The sequence below is a fragment of the Lynx rufus genome, unplaced genomic scaffold (genome assembly GCF_022079265.1).
Source record: "Lynx rufus isolate CCGP_SWC_20201006 ecotype Redwood Valley unplaced genomic scaffold, mLynRuf1.p SCAF_7, whole genome shotgun sequence".
Taxonomy (NCBI): domain Eukaryota; kingdom Metazoa; phylum Chordata; class Mammalia; order Carnivora; family Felidae; genus Lynx; species Lynx rufus.
The window spans coordinates 76,330,637-76,351,921 of record NW_025814889.1 but is presented as its reverse complement, the minus strand read 5'-3'; the positions used below and the strand labels follow the sequence as shown (position 1 = coordinate 76,351,921).

Genomic DNA, 21,285 nt, shown 5'->3' with positions numbered 1-21,285 from the left:
CCACTGATTGTATTAGTACCTAAATTTTACTGTGACATTCAAGCTTACTATCCACAGTAAGTAGTCATACCTTCTCCTTCATGTTCTCAAAAGCTCCTCCTTGGGCCAGTACAGTATTGGACTGCAAATCAAAAATGAATCCTGATGTATCTGAAAGAATAAGAAGGAAAAAATATATTCAACATGATCCAAAACTAATAAGTGATCCATCCCCAAACCATACCAGCTGATTTCCTCCCATAAACAATTAACAACGACTTAGTTTTGTTATTTTGCAAATTCTATTATATATATATATATATATTATATATATAAATATATAATATATATATATATATAACTTCATTTGGGTTAAAATTATAAAATCTGATTTAACCCAAACTGCCAAGAGCTTGAGAAAAACACTAAATACATCAACTATATTAGACTGTCCAGTAATCCTTGATATCTTTAACTATCCTATCTTAATTTAAAAGGCCCTTTTAAAATGTGGCAAGTAAATAGTTCCCCACGGTAAAATTTGACACTAATGAATCTGAAACTGTGAGTGAGCCTGAGAGCTCTGTACCACTATTAATAACAATACATGAAACTAATTTCCATCTTCTAGACTGCACTACACATATCATGTTCTTAGACTACAAATCCCTGAATACATTCATGTTTGTATCCCCAACACAGTGCTTGATGAAGCAACGTACCTGAGTTTACACTACCAGCACAATACGGGAAAATTCAGCGCAAATTGATTACAGAAAAGAGTTTGGCTTCCCTGTGCTTATAAAGAAAAGGTGATCTGCAAATTTAGTCAGTTTCTTTACCAGTGACTACGTAATCAATGAATTACCTCAGCCTTAACACTTGACAACCTGGTTTTAATCTAATGAGATGCAATGGCAGGAAATGGTTAGAATGCTTCCCAAATTCTGATGTGGATACTTATCTGGGGAAACTTAGGTTCAAATGCAGGTTCTAGGGCGCCTGGGTGGCTCAGCTGGTTAAGCATCCGACTCTTGACTTCGACTCAAGTCACAATCTCACGGTTTGCAAGCCCCACACTGGCTCTGTGATGACAGCACGGAGTCTGCTTGACATTCTTTCTCCCTGTTTCTCTGCCCCTCCCCCACTCGAGTGTGTGTGCTCTCTCTCAAAGTAAATAAATTTTTAAAAATGCAGGTTCTGATTCATTAGTTTGGCTTGTCACCTGAGATTTATACTCTAAGGTAGTATCAACATTGCTGATCCATGCACCATACTTGGGAGTAGCTTGGGAGTTAGAATTTCAACAAAGCAAGTAAAAGGAGAAATTTTGAGAAAAGAGGCTGCTATGGTCTAAATGTTTGTATGCATCTCTCCTGCTGCTACTCACCGCACCCCCCGCCCCACCAACACATAGCACTAAATTCATACGTTGAATTCCTAAAGTGTTAGTGTTATATAATGGTGTTATGGTGTTAGCAAGTGGGGCCTTTGAGAGGTGAATAGGTCACGAGAGTGGACTCTCATGATGGGATTAGTGCTCTTGTAGAAGAGACCCCACAGAGCTTTCCAGCCCCTGCCACCATAGGAGGACACAATGAGAAGTAGTCTATGACCCAGAAGAGGGCCCTCACTCAACCATGCTGGCACTCTAATCTCACACTTCCAGCTTCCCAAACCGTAAGAAGTAAATTTCTGTTGTTTATAAGCTACCCAGTCTATCACAGCAGCCCAAACAGAATTAAGATGGAGTATAAAAAATACAGTAATATTTTAGTACACTTTCCAAATTCTTTTGCTATGATTATAGATGTGTTTTAATTAAAGCCTCTTTTCAGGGATAAAAGGTAAAGCATATAGTCAATGGTACTGTAATAGCATTGCATGGTGACAGATGGCAGCCACACTTGTGGTGAGCACAGCATCATATATAGACTTGTCAAATCGCTATGCTGTACACCTGAAACTAATGTAACAAACACTGTGTGTCAGATATACTTCAAATAAAAAATGAATAAACTCTTTTACAGCTTAATCCTGGTTTTCAAATACTTCCTAATTCCTATGGAAGACTGGTAATTCATAAGGTAGAACGATAACAGCATTTTGGTACCAGAAGTGGAAAAGAGGATATGAATAGAGTCAATGTCATTCCAAGAAAAACTATGCTTGCCAATTACCAATAAAACCATGAATTAATTTAGATTTAACTTCTGTGATACTGGCAGTTTTGAGACTGTTACTTAAGTTAAAAATTAGGTTGCACTTACCACAAACTCAGTGTTTAAGCCTGAGTTTTCTAGATGACTACATAATATGGTTAATTCTCAATTATCTTTATTAACTGAAAAGAAACACAGTATATAAAGATGAAAATCCTATGCGGTCAAAATACTATCCCAGCAACTTACTCAACTGCTATAGGTTAGTCAAATGATTTAACTTGGAGGTTATAAATACTCTCCTCCAAAGACATATTAATAAGCAATGAGATGATACAAAGGACATCGATAATCTTATTAAAGAATCACACCATCAACTTCTTTTAAGAAAATGAGGGTAGAGTGAATGAAAAACAGCATTTTGGGGCCTATATTTAAATGAACTATTAGTATTACTAGCTTCTTATATACATCATCTAACACTTTATTTTTTCCTTTTTTTTTTAACGATTACTTATTTATTCTGAGAAAGAGCATGTGCTCTCGGGTGTGAGGGAGGGGCAGAGAGAGAGAGAGAGAGGGAGAGAAAATCCCAAGAAGTCTCCATGCTCAGAATGAAGCCCAATGCAGGCTTGATCAAGATCAGGATCTGAGTTGATATCAAGAGTCAGACACTTAACCAAACTGACTAGGCCAACCAGGAAAAAATAGGGATTTTTTTCCTTTAACAACACATTAGATGAGACAAAGTACAAGGCAAATAAAGATTATTTCTGTAAACACCTTCAGCTATTGCCCCTCCCCACCAATTAGCATAAGTATTATTAGGGTTTGTCTGGCATACATACCAGTTAGGATAATGATTAAAAATACATAAAGCAGCCAGGATCCCAAGAAGAAACAAATGGCACACTCAAATTGGGGAATCTGAGGAGAGTTTAATAAAGGGACTGTTTTCAAAGGTGCCAGTAAGGAGTGGGGAAACCAAAAGATACAGTGCAGTACCCTTGGCTAATAACAATAATCTACACTGTTACTCTGAGGTTTTAAAGAGGTGTAAGGAGGGGCGCCTGGGTGGCTCAGTCAGTTGAGCGACCGACTTCGGCTCAGGTCATGATCTCGAGGTCTGTGAGTTCAAGCCCCGCATCAGGCTCTGTGCTGACAGCTCAGAGCCTGGAGCCTGCTTCTGATTCTGTGTCTCCCTCTCTCTATGCCCCTCTCCCACTCATGCTCTCTCTCTGTCTCAGAAATAAACATTAAAAAATAAATAAATAAAGAGGTGTAAGGAGAAAGCAATTACTGGAAGCCAGAGACACAAGGCTCTTTCATCTTTGTTTCATCTGGTATGGAGAGGGCCAGAGGACTATAGCCAAGATCTTTGGTCAAAAGACAAGGTAAGCCCATAGTAACCCCCTCAGGAAAAGATTGGGAAATAAATACCACTACCTCACTGATCTCCCTGCCTCTGATCGCCCGCGTGTGTTGCCTACTGATCTAACCCAACTAGAAGCCGGAGGGCAAGAGAGCTGTTGTGGTAGTGCACCATACAGGGCAGTCTCCCAAGTTATAAATGCCAAGTTCATATTTACATTCTAAATCATAAGTTCACCAAAACTAAAAAGCAATAATTTAACATCTTAACTTGCCTACTCATCAGCTAATATTGCCTCTTTTAACAACCAACAACTCAAGTACACTCAAAACCCTGCCTCCATGAACTGGAGCTTAAGTGCCCCTCAGCATTATAGATAAAGTCATTTTTAGTTCCCATCAACAATATTTAACAATTCTCTTATTTTTTCATGCAAAGAAAGCTTAAGATTTACTTAATTCCACCGGTAGGAAATCAGGAAGGATCTCATCCTTTGCTATCTATTCTTTGATAGCAAAGTGTGTATGTATACTCTGCAAGAAATAAATTTTTAAAGAAAATGCACAAGACTCGTAAGTCTCACATAAGACTCATAAAGGATACAAGGAATTCTTAAGAGTAAGCTTTCTTACCATTTATTTCACTCTATCAGGGACCACCTTTGAAGTTTCTTGGAATTATTTCAAATAGCATATATTTAGGAATATTTTGGATAAAGTATGTTATTTACAGGGTCACTGACATATTTGTAAATAATGCAGGCTTTGCTATTATTGTTTTTGCTGGCTTCAAAAATCAGGCAAAAGTCATTTTAAGCACTGAGGATTACACAGAAATATCTGAGTCTGATTATACCATGCATCATACCAAACTTGAACAAGTTTTCTTAAATTGAGGTATAATTGACATATATATAAAACACTATATTAGTTTCAGGTGTACAATGTAATGGGTCACTATTTATATATATTTTGAAATGATCACCACAATAAATCTAGTTAACATTTGTCACCATACATACCTACAAAATATTTGTAACAAGAACTCTTATGATTAACTCTCTTAGCAACCTACAAATATGCAAGACTATTAACTAGAGTTACCATGCTGTACATTATATCCCTAGGATTTTTTTTATAATTGGATGTCTGTACTTTTTGACCCCCTTTACCCATTTCACTCCCCATCCCAAATCCCCTCCCCATAACCATCAATCTGTTCTCTTTATCTACAAGCTTGGTTTCTTTTTTTTTCTTTCTTTTTTTTTTTTTTTAAGATATCACATATAAGTGAGATCATATGATATTTTCTTTCTCTGACTTATTCACTTGGCATAATACCCTCAATCCACATTGTCACAAATGGCAAGATTTACTTCTTTTTATGGCTAAATGATATTCCCCTGTCAGAATTTCCTTCCTTTTTTGAAGTGGATTTATTTTGAGAGAGAGACAGCACAAGCGGGGGAGAAGCAGAAAGAATCCCAAGCAGGCTTTGCACGGTCAGCGTGGAGTCCGATGTGGGGCTTGATGTGGGGTTCAATGTAGGGCTCAAACTCATGAACCTCGAGATCATGACATGAGCTGAAGTCGGATGTTTAACCAACTGAGCCACCCAGGCGCCCTCCTTTGTTTTTAATACTGAATAATATTCCTGTGTGTGTGTGTGTGTGTGTGTGTGTGTGTGTGTGTGTGTAGAGAGAAGCATAGAAGGGGCTCAAAGCCAGGTATGGAATAAGTCTAAGGATTCTTACAGAAACTACCGAATTTGTATCTTTGAATTCAACAAAAACTTATGATTTTAGATTATGTTTTTCCATTAATATAGATGATGGTAAATTACTCTATTATCCCTTCTGACAAGTGAAGAGAAACATCTGAGAGGGAATTATAATACCTCCCAGAATACTTTAATTTTACAATGATAAGAAAATCAGTCATGGTATCATTTCTCACCCAAACTCACACAATGAGAAACCTACAGCAGAATCAAGGACAGACTCCAAACTTAATGCTATACATTAGTGCTGTAACTCATCACACACTAGTTCTCAAGTTGCCATTATTTTAACAGTACCTTGGTATATCACCTTTCTTCTATGGATCTCAGATTCTTGTTATTACTCACTGATATTCCTTACACATGCATAAAACAAAGGGGATAACAAAATTATTCATATTTCACCACGATCAAAGAGAGGCCACAGAGGTAAGATCTTCCGATTAAATGCAGATAAGCCCACATGAAGAAAGCCTGGATGCACAGATTACCTAACAAGGGTGATGATCACTTGTCATATTTTCTCAAACTAGATCAGCTTCCTCTTAAAAATTGAAAAGTAGGGGCGCCTAGGTGACTCGGTTGGGTTGAATGTCTGACTCTTGATTCCGGCTCAGGTCATGCATGATCCCAGGGTCATGGGATTAAGCCCTGCATCAGGCTCCACACTGAGCATGAAGCCTGTTTGGGATTCTCTCTCTCTCCCCTCCACTGTCCCCTCCCCTGCTTGCATGATCACACACATACTCTCTAAAAAAAAAAAAAATCAAAAATTAAAAAAATTTAAAGGTAGACTCAAGAGTTTAAGTGTGAATTCTTACAGAAGTGTATCTCACGAACAGTTAAATAACCTAAAGTTCTCCTTTAGCCTGAACACAGCCTACATTCAATCACCTAAAAGAAAACAACCAGTGTCTTGAAATTTTTTTCTCATGCCAATTTTGAAAATAGTCCACGTATAAATCACCAATAAAATGGCAGATAGAGTTCAGTTTCTTCTTGTGCACGAATTACAAACATGGGAACAGGAATTATATTATATAAATGTGACTGCAAATAAAAGAAAGTAATTGTCACAGACATGACTAGCTATGAAGCGTAGGGTATATTCACAACCTCAAAACTGAAGAGGACACCAACTTCAATTTCCGAGGTCAATTTTCTCTTCTGCCAATTTACCACCTAAGCTTGGAAGAATTATGACTGTTTTGGTAAGAAAAAAGGCATATATAAAAGATAAAGATGGGGTGCCTGGGTGGCTCAGTCAGTTAAGCGTCTGACTTCAGCTCAGGTCATGTTCTCGCAGTCTGTGAGTTTGAGCCCCACATCAGGCTCTGTGTTGACAGCTCAGAGCCTGGAGCCTGCTTTGGACTCTGTCTCTCACTCTCTCTCTCTCGCTCTCTCTTTCTCTCTCTCTGGCCCTGCCCTGCTTGCACTCTGTCTCTCTCTCAAAAATAAATAAACATTAAAAAAAAAAAAAGATAATGTGTAAGTGATGAAAAATCAAGCTTGGAAGAGGAGCAAATCCTAAATGGGAAATTTAGAAAAACAACTATGTCAAAATGCCATTTTTAAAGATGTCTAGTCTGCTTTAAGTAATTCTACTATGGAGTACTGTTATAGCCTTCTGGAATGCTAACACTTTTTTATATTTAGTTCTTTAAAAGTTATTTAAGAAACTTCCATCTCGGTTGTCAGTGGCCAAATACAAAAATCTTTGCAACCTGAACACAGTAGGTTGCAAGGATATAGACTTACAGTCTCATCAACTGGCCTTTCCAGGCATCTCAGATGACTACTGCTATGGTTTACAGGTTCTGAAAAATCCACACTTCAACTACCAGTCAATCTGCTAAGTGGGTCTTCAATGGAAGAAAGCAGCCTTATATTTCCCTATTTTTCCTTCATTTATCATATAGTCTTAATGACTGTTTAAATTTTTTTACTTTGTTCCTTTGAGTGCTTCTTCAACTACATTCTGAAGGATATTGTGCTGCTTCTTACAAGACAAAGAAATTACACTGGGAAATTTACAAACTTCTAGAATTAGTTTTGATTTTTCCAGGTAAAGCTTGCTAGAAAATCAGAGTTTTTATTAACGACACAAATGAACAATTAAATCCTACCTTATTCTTACCACTAGATTTTCCTAGGTTTCCATCAAGTGCAACAGAACAAGCTTCATTCATTCATTCATTCATTCAGAGAGGGAGCGGGGGCGCCTGGGTGGCTTAATCGGTTAAGCGTCCCACTTCAGCTCAGGTCATGAACTCACGGTTCGTGGGTTTGAGCCCCATGTCGGGCTCTGTGCAGACAGCTCAGAGCCTGAGCCTGCTTTGGATTCTGTGTCTCCCTCCCTCTCTGCCCCTCCCCTGCTTGTGTTCTGTCTCTCTCTGTCTCTCAAAAATAAATAAATGTAAAAAAAAAATTTTTTTAGAGAGAGGGAGCGCACACACCAAGCAGGCTCCCTGCTGTCAGCACAAAGCCCAACACAGGGCTCGAACTCACAATGAGATCATAACCAGAGCCAAAGTCAAGAATTGGATGCTTAACCAAATAAGCTACCCAGGCGCCCCTAGAATAAACTTCTATTTTTTAAGTTAACAAGGATTCTTGAGGTTCTCATTATTTAAAAGGTTTACTGGTTCTAATAATAATTCTGTCAATTTCTCTATGAATTGTGATTGAATAGGAAATTCTGTCCACCTTTCCAAAACCTTCTTAGTAATATACCCTAGAGAATAGCCAGGAGACAATGATATTTATTTTAATGCCCCACCTCTTCTGTCTCAATGCCACCTTTCATTAGTTTGGAATTAGTTCTCCCACATATGAAATGAAATGCATAGCTTTAAAAAAAGTTCTTTCCTGGGGCGCCTGGGTGGCGCAGTCGGTTAAGCGTCCGACTTCAGCCAGGTCATGATCTCGCGGTCCGTGAGTTCGAGCCCCGCGTCAGGCTCTGGGCTGATGGCTCAGAGCCTGGAGCCTGTTTCCGATTCTGTGTCTCCCTCTCTCTCTGCCCCTCCCCCGTTCATGCTCTGTCTCTCTCTGTCCCAAAAATAAATAAATGTTGAAAAAAAAATTAAAAAAAAAAAAAAGTTCTTTCCTACTCATTACTGCCCTACAGAGTCTGAGCAATTCTACAGCTTTTCCAGGAAAAAACCCTCAATTTCATAAATTAAAAGAATAAAGCATTTGAGAACTGTGATTTTTTTTTTTAAAAGAACACAAACAGGGGCGCCTGAATGGCTCAGTTGGTTAAGTGTCTGACTCTTGATTTTGGCTCAGGTCATCATCCTAGGGTTGTGGCACCAAGCCCCACGTTAGGCAGTGTGCTGAGCACGGAGCCTGCTTGGGATTCTCTCTCTCTCCTTCTGCCCCTCTCCTCCACTCGCTCTAAAAAAAAAATATATTAAAAAAAAATTAAAAATAAAAGACACAAATCTTCGATTACTAAGATCAACTATACATTCTTTGCTGATTCTAGATCAACTCTGAGCTAATGTCTTATTCACAAAATCTTGTATGTAGTTCCAAGGTTTACATGAATTCAGTTACTTAGAAAATTATGAAGCCACATGATGACTACTATGACATCTTACAGCCAACTTTCAAACTTTTCAATGGAATGGGACACTAAAATAGAATAAAAATAAAATACTTAGTTAAATCTTTACTTCTAAGTAGTGAGAAAAACTGTCATGAGTTTTATGTTTCTATTGGCTAATCTCTCCTTGCCTTTGGGGAAAGGGAAAAATAAATTGTGATGTGGCTAAAAGATGGATAGCCAGTAAAAACAGGGGAAAAAAGAGAAATCAAGGAATCTGGATAATCTAAAAACCAGAAAATCAGTTTGCAAATGAATCAAGTTGTATAAAATGCCTCTGTGTGAGTTGTTCACTTAAGTCTGAAGAAAAACATAGTTTTAGCTACTAAGGGCGTATTTTCAGTCTCTCTTACAAGTCAAACCCTCATTTGTAGATTTCAATAAAATTTCTCTAATAAGATTATTAACTCCTAGTTGTTATACAATACATGCCATAGTTCTGGGTTTAAGGTAGATTGGATGAACTGAATGCGCTATTTTTTTAATTTATTTCGGGGGGGGGGGGGCAGGGGAGGGTAGGGCAGAGAAAGGGAATCCCAAGCAGGCTTTGCACTGTCAGCACAGAGCTGGATGCGAGGCTCAAACTTACAAACTGCGAGATCATGACCTGAGCTGAAATCAAGAGTCAGATGCTTAATCGACTGAGACACCCAGTGCACTATTTTTTTTTTAATGTTTATTTATTTACTTATTTTAAGTGTGAGAGGGACAGAGAGAGAGAGAAAGAGAGAGACAGAGAGAGAGAGACAGAGAGAGAGAGAGTCCTAAGTAGGCTCCACACTGCCAACGCAGAGCCCAATGCACAGCCTGTTCCTATCAACCTCAAGATCATGACCTGAGCTGAAATCAAGAGTTGGATGCTTAACTGACTGAGCCACCCTGGCGCCCCTGAACGCACTATTTTTTTTTAAAAAATTAGTTCCTACTCCTCACTGTTCTTCAGATTCTCAAGAATTCTACCAGCTATCTCAGGAAAAAAACTCAATTCCAGTAAGTCAATGAAATCAAAACATTTAAGAACTATGATATTTAAAAGTCAAAGAAATCTTCAATTACTAAGCTCAGTACAGACTAGCTGGTAGAATTGCTGAATCTGAAGGAGAGTGAGAAGGAAATATTTTTTTTAAACTGTGTGTTTCATTTCATATATAGAACTAAAGTTTATTTTTTTTTTTATTTATTTTGAGGGAATGCACATAAGCACAAGCTGGGGAGGGGCAGAGAAAGAGGGAAAGAGAGAATCCTAAGCAGTCTCCATGCTGTGAGGCAGAGCCTGATGCAGGGCTTGATGTCACAAACCATGAGATCATGACATGAGCCCAAATCAAGGGCCAGATACTTAACCAACTGAGCCAATCAGGCACCCCTAATTTCAGTCTAAAAAAAATTTTTTTTAAATTCATGTTTATTCTCGAGAGCGACAGAGAGAGCGCGCGCACAAGTGGCAGAGGGGCAGAGAGAGAGGGGCAACACAGACTCCAGGCTCTGAGCTGTCAGCACAGAGCCCGATCCGGGTTTGAACCCACAAACCATGAGATCATGACCTAAGCCGAAGTCAGATGTTTAATCAACTCAGCCACCCAGGCGCCCCTCTAATTTCAGTTTAGATCTGAGAGATATTCTTTTGTCACTGTAAAAGACTTTGCTTTGGATGTTCCTTCTAGCACCATAGAACAATGAATATCTTCCCTTTCCAGCACAGCCCATCCCCTGTGCTTCAAGGTACAGAAATGAACAAGTAACCCTAATTTCATGCTCTGTCTCCAACAAAACAATATCCTTTCTCCTAAAACCACAGCACTGCAAATCTGTCACTCTTTACTCATTAACCTTTATGCAAATAAGAATTAAATGTTTCTTCTTTCCTAAACCGCAAAAATTATGAATCAATTATCTACTTTGATTATAAATATTTCTATATCCACATAATTGTTATAATTACCACAAGGTAGACACTAGCTTTTAAGTGTTATACTTGTGAAGGTTTAAGACACACATTACCTACATAACACACTTGTTTAGGCCCATTCTGTCCTAATAAAACATCTTTAAAAAATACTTTATTGTGAAATATAACACATTTACAGTGCACACACACACACATGAAGTATCACAGCTTGATAATTTATCACAAACACTCAAATACTACTACCCAGGTTAGAGAAATAAAACTGCCAGTACCCCAGAAGTTTTCCTTATGTATCCTTCCATTATTGTCTCTCACCATTCACCAAAGGCATGATTCTCCAAACTTTTCTTCATAGCTGGTATCACTGAAGAAGACACACCTAAATATTATTGTATAGTTTTATCTATAAAAGGAGTAATTCTGTATTTTATTTTTGGTGCCGCGGGTTGTTTCGCTCAACACTGTGTTTGTAAGATTCATGCATGTTTTTGCAAACAAATGTAGTTTGTTCATTTTCCTTGAATATTTATTTCATTGTATGATTATGCCATTGTTGATTTATCTATTCCGCTAAACAACTGATGGACAAAATGGTGAACAGTTCGGCTGTTTACTAGACAAATGATAGACAATTGGCTTGCTGCTAGTTTTTGGCCAATACAAATAATGCTGTTTTGAATATTCTTGTACAAACCTCCTGGGGACCTGGGAATGAATTGCTGTTGAATACTCAAAAACAGAACTAAGTCATAAGGTATGCACATCTTCAATTCTAGTATATATGTCAAACAGCTTCTCAAAGTAGCTGTACCAATTTAAACTTCCACTAGCAGTTTTTGAAAGTTTCTATTACTCCACAGACTCACATTCTTGGTATTGTTAATCTTTTTTTTAATTGTAGCCATTCCAGTACAAAGAGAAGTAGTATCTTGTTTCAATTTTCATTTCATTTCTTTTTACTTTATTTTTATTTCTTTTATGTTTATTTATTTTTGAGAGAGAGACAAAGTACGAGTGGGGGAGGAGCAGAGAAAGAGAGGGAGACACAGAATCTGAGGCGGGTTCCGGGCTCCATGCTGTCAGCACAGAGCCCGATGCGGGGCTCGAACTCACAAACTGTGAGATCATGACCTGAGCCAAAGTCAGACATTTAACTGACTGAGACACCCAGGCGCCCCATCTTTTTTTGTTTTTAATATTTTTTAATGTTTATTTATTTTTGACAGGAGAAAGAGATGGGGGGGGAAGGAGGGAAGGAGGGAGATAGGGCGAGCAGGGGAGGGGAAGAGAGGGGACAGGGGATCCAAGGCAGGCTCTGTGCTGATAGCACAGAGCCTGATGCAGTGCCTGAACCCACAAACCATGAGATCATGACCTGAGCTGAAGTCAGATGTTTAACCAACTGAGCCACCCAGGTGCCCCTCACTTATTTCTAAAAAGAATGAGTGCCCTCACATATGTTATTAGCCATTTTGTTATTCTCTCTCCTGACAATGCCTACTAATGCCCTGTATTTGGAGGAAGAATGGTCTTTTTCTCTGTATCATGTTTAAATGATTTAAACATGATACAAATTTCTTCTCCCATTCTGTGTCTTGCCTGTTAGCTCTCCTAAATGCCCCTTTCAATGAATAGTTCTTAATTTTAATGTAATAATGCATTGACATTCTTTCCCTTTATGATTGTTTCATTGATTTACTTATTTATTTTTTAAAAATTTTTTAACATTTATTTTTGAGACAGAGAGAGAGAGACAGCATGAACAGGGGAGGGCCAGAGAAAGAGGGAGACACAGAATCCGAAACAGGCTCCAGGCTCTGAGCTGTCAGCACAGAGCCCGACGCGGGGCTCGAACCCACGGACCGCAAGATCATGACCTGAGCCGAAGTCGGACGCTTAACCGACTGAGCCACCCAGGCGCCACTCATTTATTTATTTTTATTTTTCTGATTTCAGGAGAATTTAGTGATTCATCCCTTATATATAACACCCAGTGCTCATCCCAACAAATGCCCTCCTTAGTACCCAGTTAGCCCATTCCTCCACCAACACCCTTCCAGCAACCCTCAGTTTATTCTCTGTATGTAAGAGTCTCTTATGGTTTGCCTCCTTCTCTCTTTTTATCTTATTCTTCCTTTCCTTCCCTTATGTTCATCTATTTTGTTTCTTTTTTCTTTTTTAATGTTTATTTTTGAGAGAGAGAGGGATACACACAGAATGCAAGCAGGGAAGGGGCAAAGTGAAAGGGAGACGTGGAATCTGAAGCAGGCTCTAGGCTGTCCAACAGAGCCTTATGTGGGGCTTGAACTCATAAACAATGAGATCATGACCTGAGCCAAAGTCGGACGCTTAACCGACTGAGCTACCCAGGTGCCCCTCATCTGTTTTGTTTCTTAAATTCCACATATGACTGAAATCATATGATATCTTTCTCTTACTGATTTATTTAACTTAGCATAATACATTCTAGCTCTACCCACATTGTTGCAAATGGCAAGATTTCATTCTCTTTGATCACTGAGTAATATTCCATTGTATATTTATACCAAATCTTTATCCATTCATCAGTCGATGTACATCTGGGGCTCCTTCCATAATTTGGCTATTGTTGAAAGTGCTGCTATAAACAATGGGGTGCATGTGCCCCTTCAAATCTGTATTTTTGTATCCTTTGGATAAATACCTAGTGGTGCAATTGCTGGGTCACAGGGTAGCTCTATCTAATTTTTTTGAGGAACCTCCATACTGTTTCCTAGAGTGGCAGCACCAGTTTGCATTCCCACCCACAGGGCAAAAAGGTTCCCCTTTCTCTGCATCCTCGTCAACATCTGTCGTTTCCAGAGTTGTTCATTTTAGCAACTCTGACACGTGTGAGGTGGCATCTCATTCACTGTGGTTTTGATTTGTATCTCCCTGATGATGAGTGATGTTAAGCAATTTTTCATGTATGTTAGCCATCTGGATGTCGTCTTTGGAAAAGTGTCTGTTCATGTTTTTTGCCCATTTCTTCATTGGATTGTTTTTTGGCTGCTGAGTTTGATAAGTTCTTTACAGATTTTGTATACTAACCCTTTATTTGATATGTCATTTGCAAATATCTTCTCTCATTCCATCAGTTGCCTTTTAGTTTGGTTCACTGTTTCCTTCGCTGTGCAGAAGCTTTTTACCTTGGTGAGGTCTTAATACTTCATTTTTGCTTTTGTTTCTCTTGTCTCTGGAGACATGTCTAGTAAGAAGTTGCTGCAGCCAAGGTCATAGAGGTTGTTGTCTCTTTTCTCCTGTAGGATTTTGATAGTTTCCTGTCTTACCTTTAGGTCTTTCATCCATTTTGAGTTTATTTTTGTGTATGGAGTAAGAAAGTGGTCCAGGGTTCATTCTTCTGCATGTTGCCGTCCAGTTTTCCCAACACCATTTGCTGATAAGACTGTTATTTTTTTCCAGTATTGGATATTCTTTTCTGCTCTGTCAAAGATTAGTTGGCCATACATTTGTGGGTCCATTTCTGGGTTTTCTATTCTGTTTCATTGATTTATGTGTCTGTTTTTATGCCAGTTATGATTAGTGCTTTTCAGGTCTATTTAAAAACTCTTTCCCTGAGATAATGTTTGAGACTTGCTTCAAAATAATCCACTGAGGGGGCATCTGGGTGGCTCACTCGGTTGGGGGGTCCAACTTCAACCCAGCTCATGATCCCATGCTTTGTGGGTTTGGGCCCCACTTCAGGCTCTGTGCTGACAGCTCAGAGCCTGGAGCCTGCTTCGGATTCTGTGTCTCCCTCTCTATCTGCCCCTCCCCTGCTTGCACTCTGTCTCCCAAAAATAAATAAACATAAAAAAAAATCCACTGAGGATGGGTGGAAGTACAGACAAAAAAGATTGGCCATGTGTTAATTACTGTACCTGAGTCATGAGTATTTGGGAGTTCACTGTATTAGTCTACTTTTATAAGCTTAAAAATTTCAAAAACAAATTAAAAGAAAATAAATGTTAAAAGTCCTGGAACTTTTAAGTGATTATAGCAAGGTTGCAGGATACAAGGTCAATATACAAAAGTCAACTGCTTTCTCATATAAAAGCAATAAACAAGTTTTTTGAATGTGAAATTAAAAACACAATACCATTTATGTTACCACCCCCCAAAGTAAAATACTTACATATAAAACTAACAAAGTATGCATAAGACATATATGAGGAAAACAATAAAATCCTGAGGAAAAAAAAGAAAGAACTAAATAAAAGGAGAGCTATTCTATCTTTGTAGACAGGAAGACTCAACATTGATAAGATGTCAGTTCCTTCCAACTTGGTCTATAGATTATATACAATCCCAATCAAAATGCCAGCAATTTATTTTGTGGATATTGATAAAATGATTCTAAAGTTTATATGGAGAGGCAAAAGACACAGAATAGTCAACACAATATTGAAGGAGAATAATGCTGAAGATATGACACTACATAAATTCAAAACATATTATAAAGCTACAATAATCAGGGAGCCTGGGTGGCTCAGTCAGTTAAGTGTCTGACTTCAGCTCAGGTCATGATCTCATGGTTTGTGAGTTCGAACCCCAAATCGGGCTCCCTGCTGTCAGTACAGAGGCTGCTTGGGATCCTCTGTCCCCCTCTCTTTCTGCCCCTCCCCCACTCATGCTCTCTCTCAAAAATAAACATTAAAAAAACAAAGCTACAGTAATCAAAGCAGTATAGTATTGGTGAAAGAAAACAGACAAACAAACAATGGAGCAGAATATAGAGAGCCAGAAATAGACCAACATAGATTTTTGACAAGGGAGCAAAGGCAATACATTGGACCTTAAGGAAGTCTTTTCAACATGGTGCTAGAACCACCAGACATCCACATGCAAAAAAAAAAAAAAAAAAAAAAAATCTAGACACACTTTACATTCTTTACAAATATTAACACCAAATGGATCACAGACCTAAGTGTAAACTGTAATACTATAAAACTAGAAGATAATATAAGAGAAAGTCTAGATAACCTTGGGTGTTGCAGTGACTTTTTAGATGCAACACCGAAGGCACAATCCATGAAAGGAATAATTGATAAGCTGGACTTCATTAAAATTAAAACTTTCTGATCTGCAGAAGACATTGTCAAGAGAATGAAAAGACAAGCCACAGACTGGGAGAAAATATTTGCAGAAGACATCTGATAAAGTGCTGTTACTCAAAATATACAAAGAACTCTTAAAACTCAACAATAAGAAACAATACAATTTAAACATGGGCCAAGGCCTTAAGAGACACCTCACCAAAGAAGATATACAGATGGCAAACAAGCCAGATGGCAAAGATGCTCCTCATCACAGGTCATGAAGGAAATATAGATTAAAACAAGATGCTACTACACATCTCTTAGAATGGTCCAAATCCAGAACACCGACAACACCAAATGCTGGCAAGGATGTGGAACAACAGGAACTCCCATTCATTGCTGGTAAAAATGCAAAATGGTACAGGCACTTTGGAAAACAGTTTGGCAGTTTCTTTAAAAACTTACCATGCAATCCAGCAATCAATCTTTTTGGTATTTACTCAAAGGAGCTGAAAACATGCCCACATAAAAACCTGTATATGGATGTTTATAGCAACTCTATTCAAAATTGCCCAAAATTCCAAGAGGTCCTTGGATAAACTATGATGGTGAATGGATAAACTATGATAGATTCAGACAAAAGAATATTATTCAGTGCTAAAAAGAAATTAGCTAACAAGTCATGAAAAGACATGAAACAACCTTAAATGCATATTACTAAGTGAAATAAGTCAATGTGAAAAGGCTACATCCTGTATGATTACAGCTATATGACATTCTGGAAAAGGCAAAACTAGAGTGACAGTAAAAGGATCAGTAGCTGTCAGGGGTTAAGTGGAATGAAAGATTAAAAAGCAGAGCACACAGGATTTTTAGAGCAGTGAAACTACTCTATATGACCCTGTAATAGTGGATACAGGTCATTATTCATTTGTCCAAATCCAAAGAATATACTACACCAAGAGAGAATCCTAATGTAAACTACAGACTTTAGGTGACAATGATGTGTCTATGTAAGTTTACCAATTGTAACATATGTGTCACTGTGGTGGAGGATATGGATAATGGGGGAGGGTATGTGTGGGGGTAGGAGGTATAGGGGAAATCTGTACCTTCTGCTAACTTTGCTGTAAACCTAAACCTTCTCTAAAACACATAATCTATTAAAACATTTAAAAAACACTATTGAGGAAAAAAGTTTAAAAAGGAAAGAGTCCTTCCTTTTCTGAGCCCATGAAGATACTCTTCTAAATTACATTTATAAGCTTTATTGTTTTACCTTTCACATTTAGATCCATAATCTAAACCCTGGAATTGATTTACAGGCATGAAGTAAGTAAGGAACAGAGTTGTATTTTTTCCATATGGATTTCCAAATGTCTCAGATCTAATTGAAACAAGATCATCTTTTCCTCAAGGCCTACAGTACTACTTTTCAAATAAAATCTCCATATATGAATAGCTCTGTTTCTGGGCTCTCTGTTTCATTTGTCCATATTTCCATCTTACTGGTAATACCATATTGTCTTTTTTTTTTTTTAATTTCAAATTTTAGTTAGTTAACATACAGTGCAATATTGGTTTCAGGAGTAGAATTCAGTGATTCATCACTTACATACAATACCTAGTGCTCGGGGGAACCTTCCGACTTCAGCTGAGGTCATGATCTCACAGTTCTTAAGGTTCAAGCCTGTGCTGGGCTCTATACTGACAGCTCAAAGCCTGTAGCCTGCTTAGGATTCTGTGTCTCCCTCTCTCTCTGACCCATCCTACTTGCACACAGTCTCTCTCTCTCTCTCTCTCTCAAAAATAAACAAACATTTAAAAAAAATTTTTTTTCAACATTTATTTTTGGGACAGAGAGAGACAGAGCATGAACGGGGGAGGGGCAGAGAGAGAGGGAGACACAGAATCGGAAACAGGCTCCAGGCTCTGAGCCATCAGCCCAGAGCCCGACGCGGGGCTCGAACTCCCGGACTGCGAGATCGTGACCTGGCTGAAGTCGGACGCTTAACCGACTGCGCCACCCAGGCGCCCCCAAAAAATAAACAAACATTTAAAAAAACAGACAAATTCCTAGAAACTCACACACTACCAAAACTGAAGCAAGAAGAAAGAGAAAAGTTGAACAGACCTAAGACCAGCAAAGAAATTGAATCAGTAATTAAAAATCTCCCAACAAACAAGAATCCTGGGCCAGATGGCTTCCCAAGGGAATTCTACCAGACATTTAAAGAAGAGTTAATACCTATTCTTCTCAAACTGTTCCAAAAAACTAGAAATGTAAGGAAAACTTCCAAATGCATTCCATGAGGCCAGTGTTACCTTGATTCCAAAACCAGACAAAGACCCCACTAAAAAGGAGAATTACAGGCCAATATTCCCTGATAAACCTGTATGTAAAAATTCTCAACAAGATACTAACAAATCAAATTCAACAGTACATTAAAAGAATTATTCACCATGATCAAGTGGGATTTATTCCTGGGCTGCAGGGCTGGTTCAATATCCACAAATCAATCAACATGATACACCACATAAATTTAAAAAATGGGTAAGAATCATATGATCCTGTCAAAAGATGCAGTAAAAACATGTGGCAAAATACAGCATCCATTCTTGATAAAAACTCTCAACAAAGTAGGGATATATGGGACATAACTCAACATCATAAAGGCCATATAAGAAAGGCCCACAGCTAATATCATCCTCAATGGAGACAAACTAAGGGCCTTTCCCTACAGTGAGGAACAAGATAAGGATGCCCACTCTCACCATTACTATTTAACAGTACTGAAGTCTTAGCCTCAACAATCAAACAACAAAAAGAAATAAAGGGCATACAAATTGGCAAGGAAGAAATCAAACTTTCACTATTTGCAGATGACATGATACTCTATGTAGAAAACCCAAAAGACTCCACCAAAAAATCGTTACAACTAATACATGAACCCAGCAAAGTTGCAGGATATAAAATCAACATGCAGATATCTGTTGCATTTCTAAACACCAATAATGAAGGAGCAGAAAAAAGAAATCAAGGAATTAATCCCATTTACAACTGCACAAAAAAAAAAATAAGATATCTAGGAATAAACCTAACTAAAGAGGTAAAAGATCTGTACTCTGAAAACCATACTGTCTTAATTACTGTAGCTTTACAGTAAGTCTTAATTGGATTCAGTGAGTTCTCTGACCTTGCTGTTAAGAATTCTTCAGTTATTCTTGGCCCTTTGTATTATCATATAAATTTCAGAATCACTTTGTCAAGCTGCATAAAAAATAATGTTGGGGGAGGGGCATCTGGCTGGTTCAGTTGGAAGAGCATGCAACTCTTGATCTTGGGGTTGTGAGTTCAAGCTCCACACTGGATATAGAGATTAAGAAAAAAAGTAAACTCAATAAAAATAATGTTGGGGCCTTTATAAGGATTGCATTAAATCTATGAATCCATTTTGAAGGACAGTTATCTTCAAAATATTGAGGCTTCCAATCCATAAATATGGTATACCCTTCTATTTAAGTGTTCTTTCATTTCTTCCAATGATGCTTTATCATTTTTTAAAAATGTTTATTTTAGAGAGACAGAGAAACAGAATGCAAGCAGGCGAGGGACAGAGGGAGAGGGAAACACAGAATCCAAAGCAGGCTCCAAGCTCTGAGCTGTCAGCACAGAACCTGGCGCGGAGCTCAAACCCACAAACCGTGAGATCATGACCTGAGCCAAAGTCGGACACTTAACTGACTGAACCACCCAGGTGCCCCAATGCTTTATCATTTTTTAATAGTGTTATACATCCTTTATTAAATTTATTTCCATGTTATACTTTTGGTACAAGTGTAATTGCATCTGTTTTTAAATTTCACTTTCTAATGATTTATTGCTGGTATAAACAGGTGTGATCGATTTTTGTGGGATGATTTTATACCCAGCAACACTGTTCAAATCACTAATTCTAGTAGTTTAAGCTCTTGTGGGCTTTCTACATAGGGTATCTACAAAAAACATAGAGCAATCATCAACATAATGGTGAATACTAAGACCTTTTCCTTTGAGACCAGAAAACAAAACAAAAATGCTTGCTTTGTTACTTTTTTTCCTTCCAACCTCACAGAGAAATAATTGACAAATATGATTATATATAAAGTATACAACGTGATGAGCTGATATACATGTGTACTGTTGGAATAGTGACCAAGATCAAAACAATTAACACATTCATCACCTCACATAGTTAACTCTTCTGCTTCATTACTTCTAGACAACTGGAGGTCTAATAACTACAACAAAGCAGGAAAAAGGGACAAATATCATAAATACTGGAACCCCATTATTCATGGATCATTTTATTTAGTTTCTTCTACATTTTGGAGGGGATTTAATTTTCTGTTCTTTTCCTAATTTCCTTAGAACTTAGCTCATTGACACTGGGTGTTGTATGGAAACCAATTTGTCAATAAATTTCATATATATAAAAAAAAAAAAAAAGAACTTAGCTCATTGATTTGTAGCCTATCTTCCTTTCTAATATATACATTTAAAGCTAAAAAAAATTAAAATTCCCTCTACGCATGATTTTAGCTGCATGTTACAGGTTTTTGTATACAAATTTCTATTATTGCTCTGTTTAAAGCATTTTCTAATTTCATTTTGATTTCTGTTTTGATCCAACTGTTATTTAGGAGTATATTTCTTAATACTCAAATATTTGAAGATTTTCTAACTAACTTTTGGATGACTAGCTTAAATGCACTGTAGTAAAAAAACAAGCTGTATGATTTTCTCTAAAAATTGTGGCAATTTGCTTTATGGCCAGTAGAATTTTTGAAAATGTTCTAAATGCACTTATAAAATAATAAACATATATATACTAAGCTGTTAGATACAATTTGTTCTAATTATGATAATTATGTCACATGTGCTAGTTATATCAAATATTTTATATCCTTATTAATCCCTCACCTGATTGTTTTATCATTTACTAAGAAATCTGTGTTAAAATATCCTACTATAATTGTGTATTTCTCCTTTTAATTCTGTCAATTTTTTTAAAACCTATTAGAATTATTTTTTCTGTTAAATCAAATGCTTTATCATTATGAAGTGTCCCTCCTTTATCTCTAATCATGCTTTTTTGCTTTAAAGTCTACATTGGCTGAATATTAATACATAAACATTCAGAACAGTTTTCTTTTGTTAGTCTCTAATTCTTTTTTTTTATTCTGGTAAAAAAAAAAAGGCATAGCATAAAACTTACATGTTCTTTCTTAACCATTTCTTCTTAACCATTTCTTAGTGTATACAGTTCAGTAGTGTTAAGTATATTCACATTATTGTACAACTAATCTCTAGAACTTTTTCACCTTACAAAACTAAAACTCTGTATCTATTAAATAACAACTCCCCATGTCCCTTAATT

The 21,285-nt window shown here is 37.5% G+C and overlaps 1 protein-coding gene across 1 annotated transcript in view; it reads right to left on the bottom strand.

Annotated features, from left to right (window-relative positions):
• Positions 1-21,285, bottom strand: part of SPATS2 (spermatogenesis associated serine rich 2) — a 78,000-nt gene that overhangs the window by 43,121 nt on the left and 13,594 nt on the right. The window contains exon 2 of the mRNA XM_047066352.1: positions 71-150. Within this exon, the coding sequence (XP_046922308.1) occupies positions 71-150 (80 nt within the window). The remainder of the gene's footprint in view (positions 1-70; positions 151-21,285) is intronic.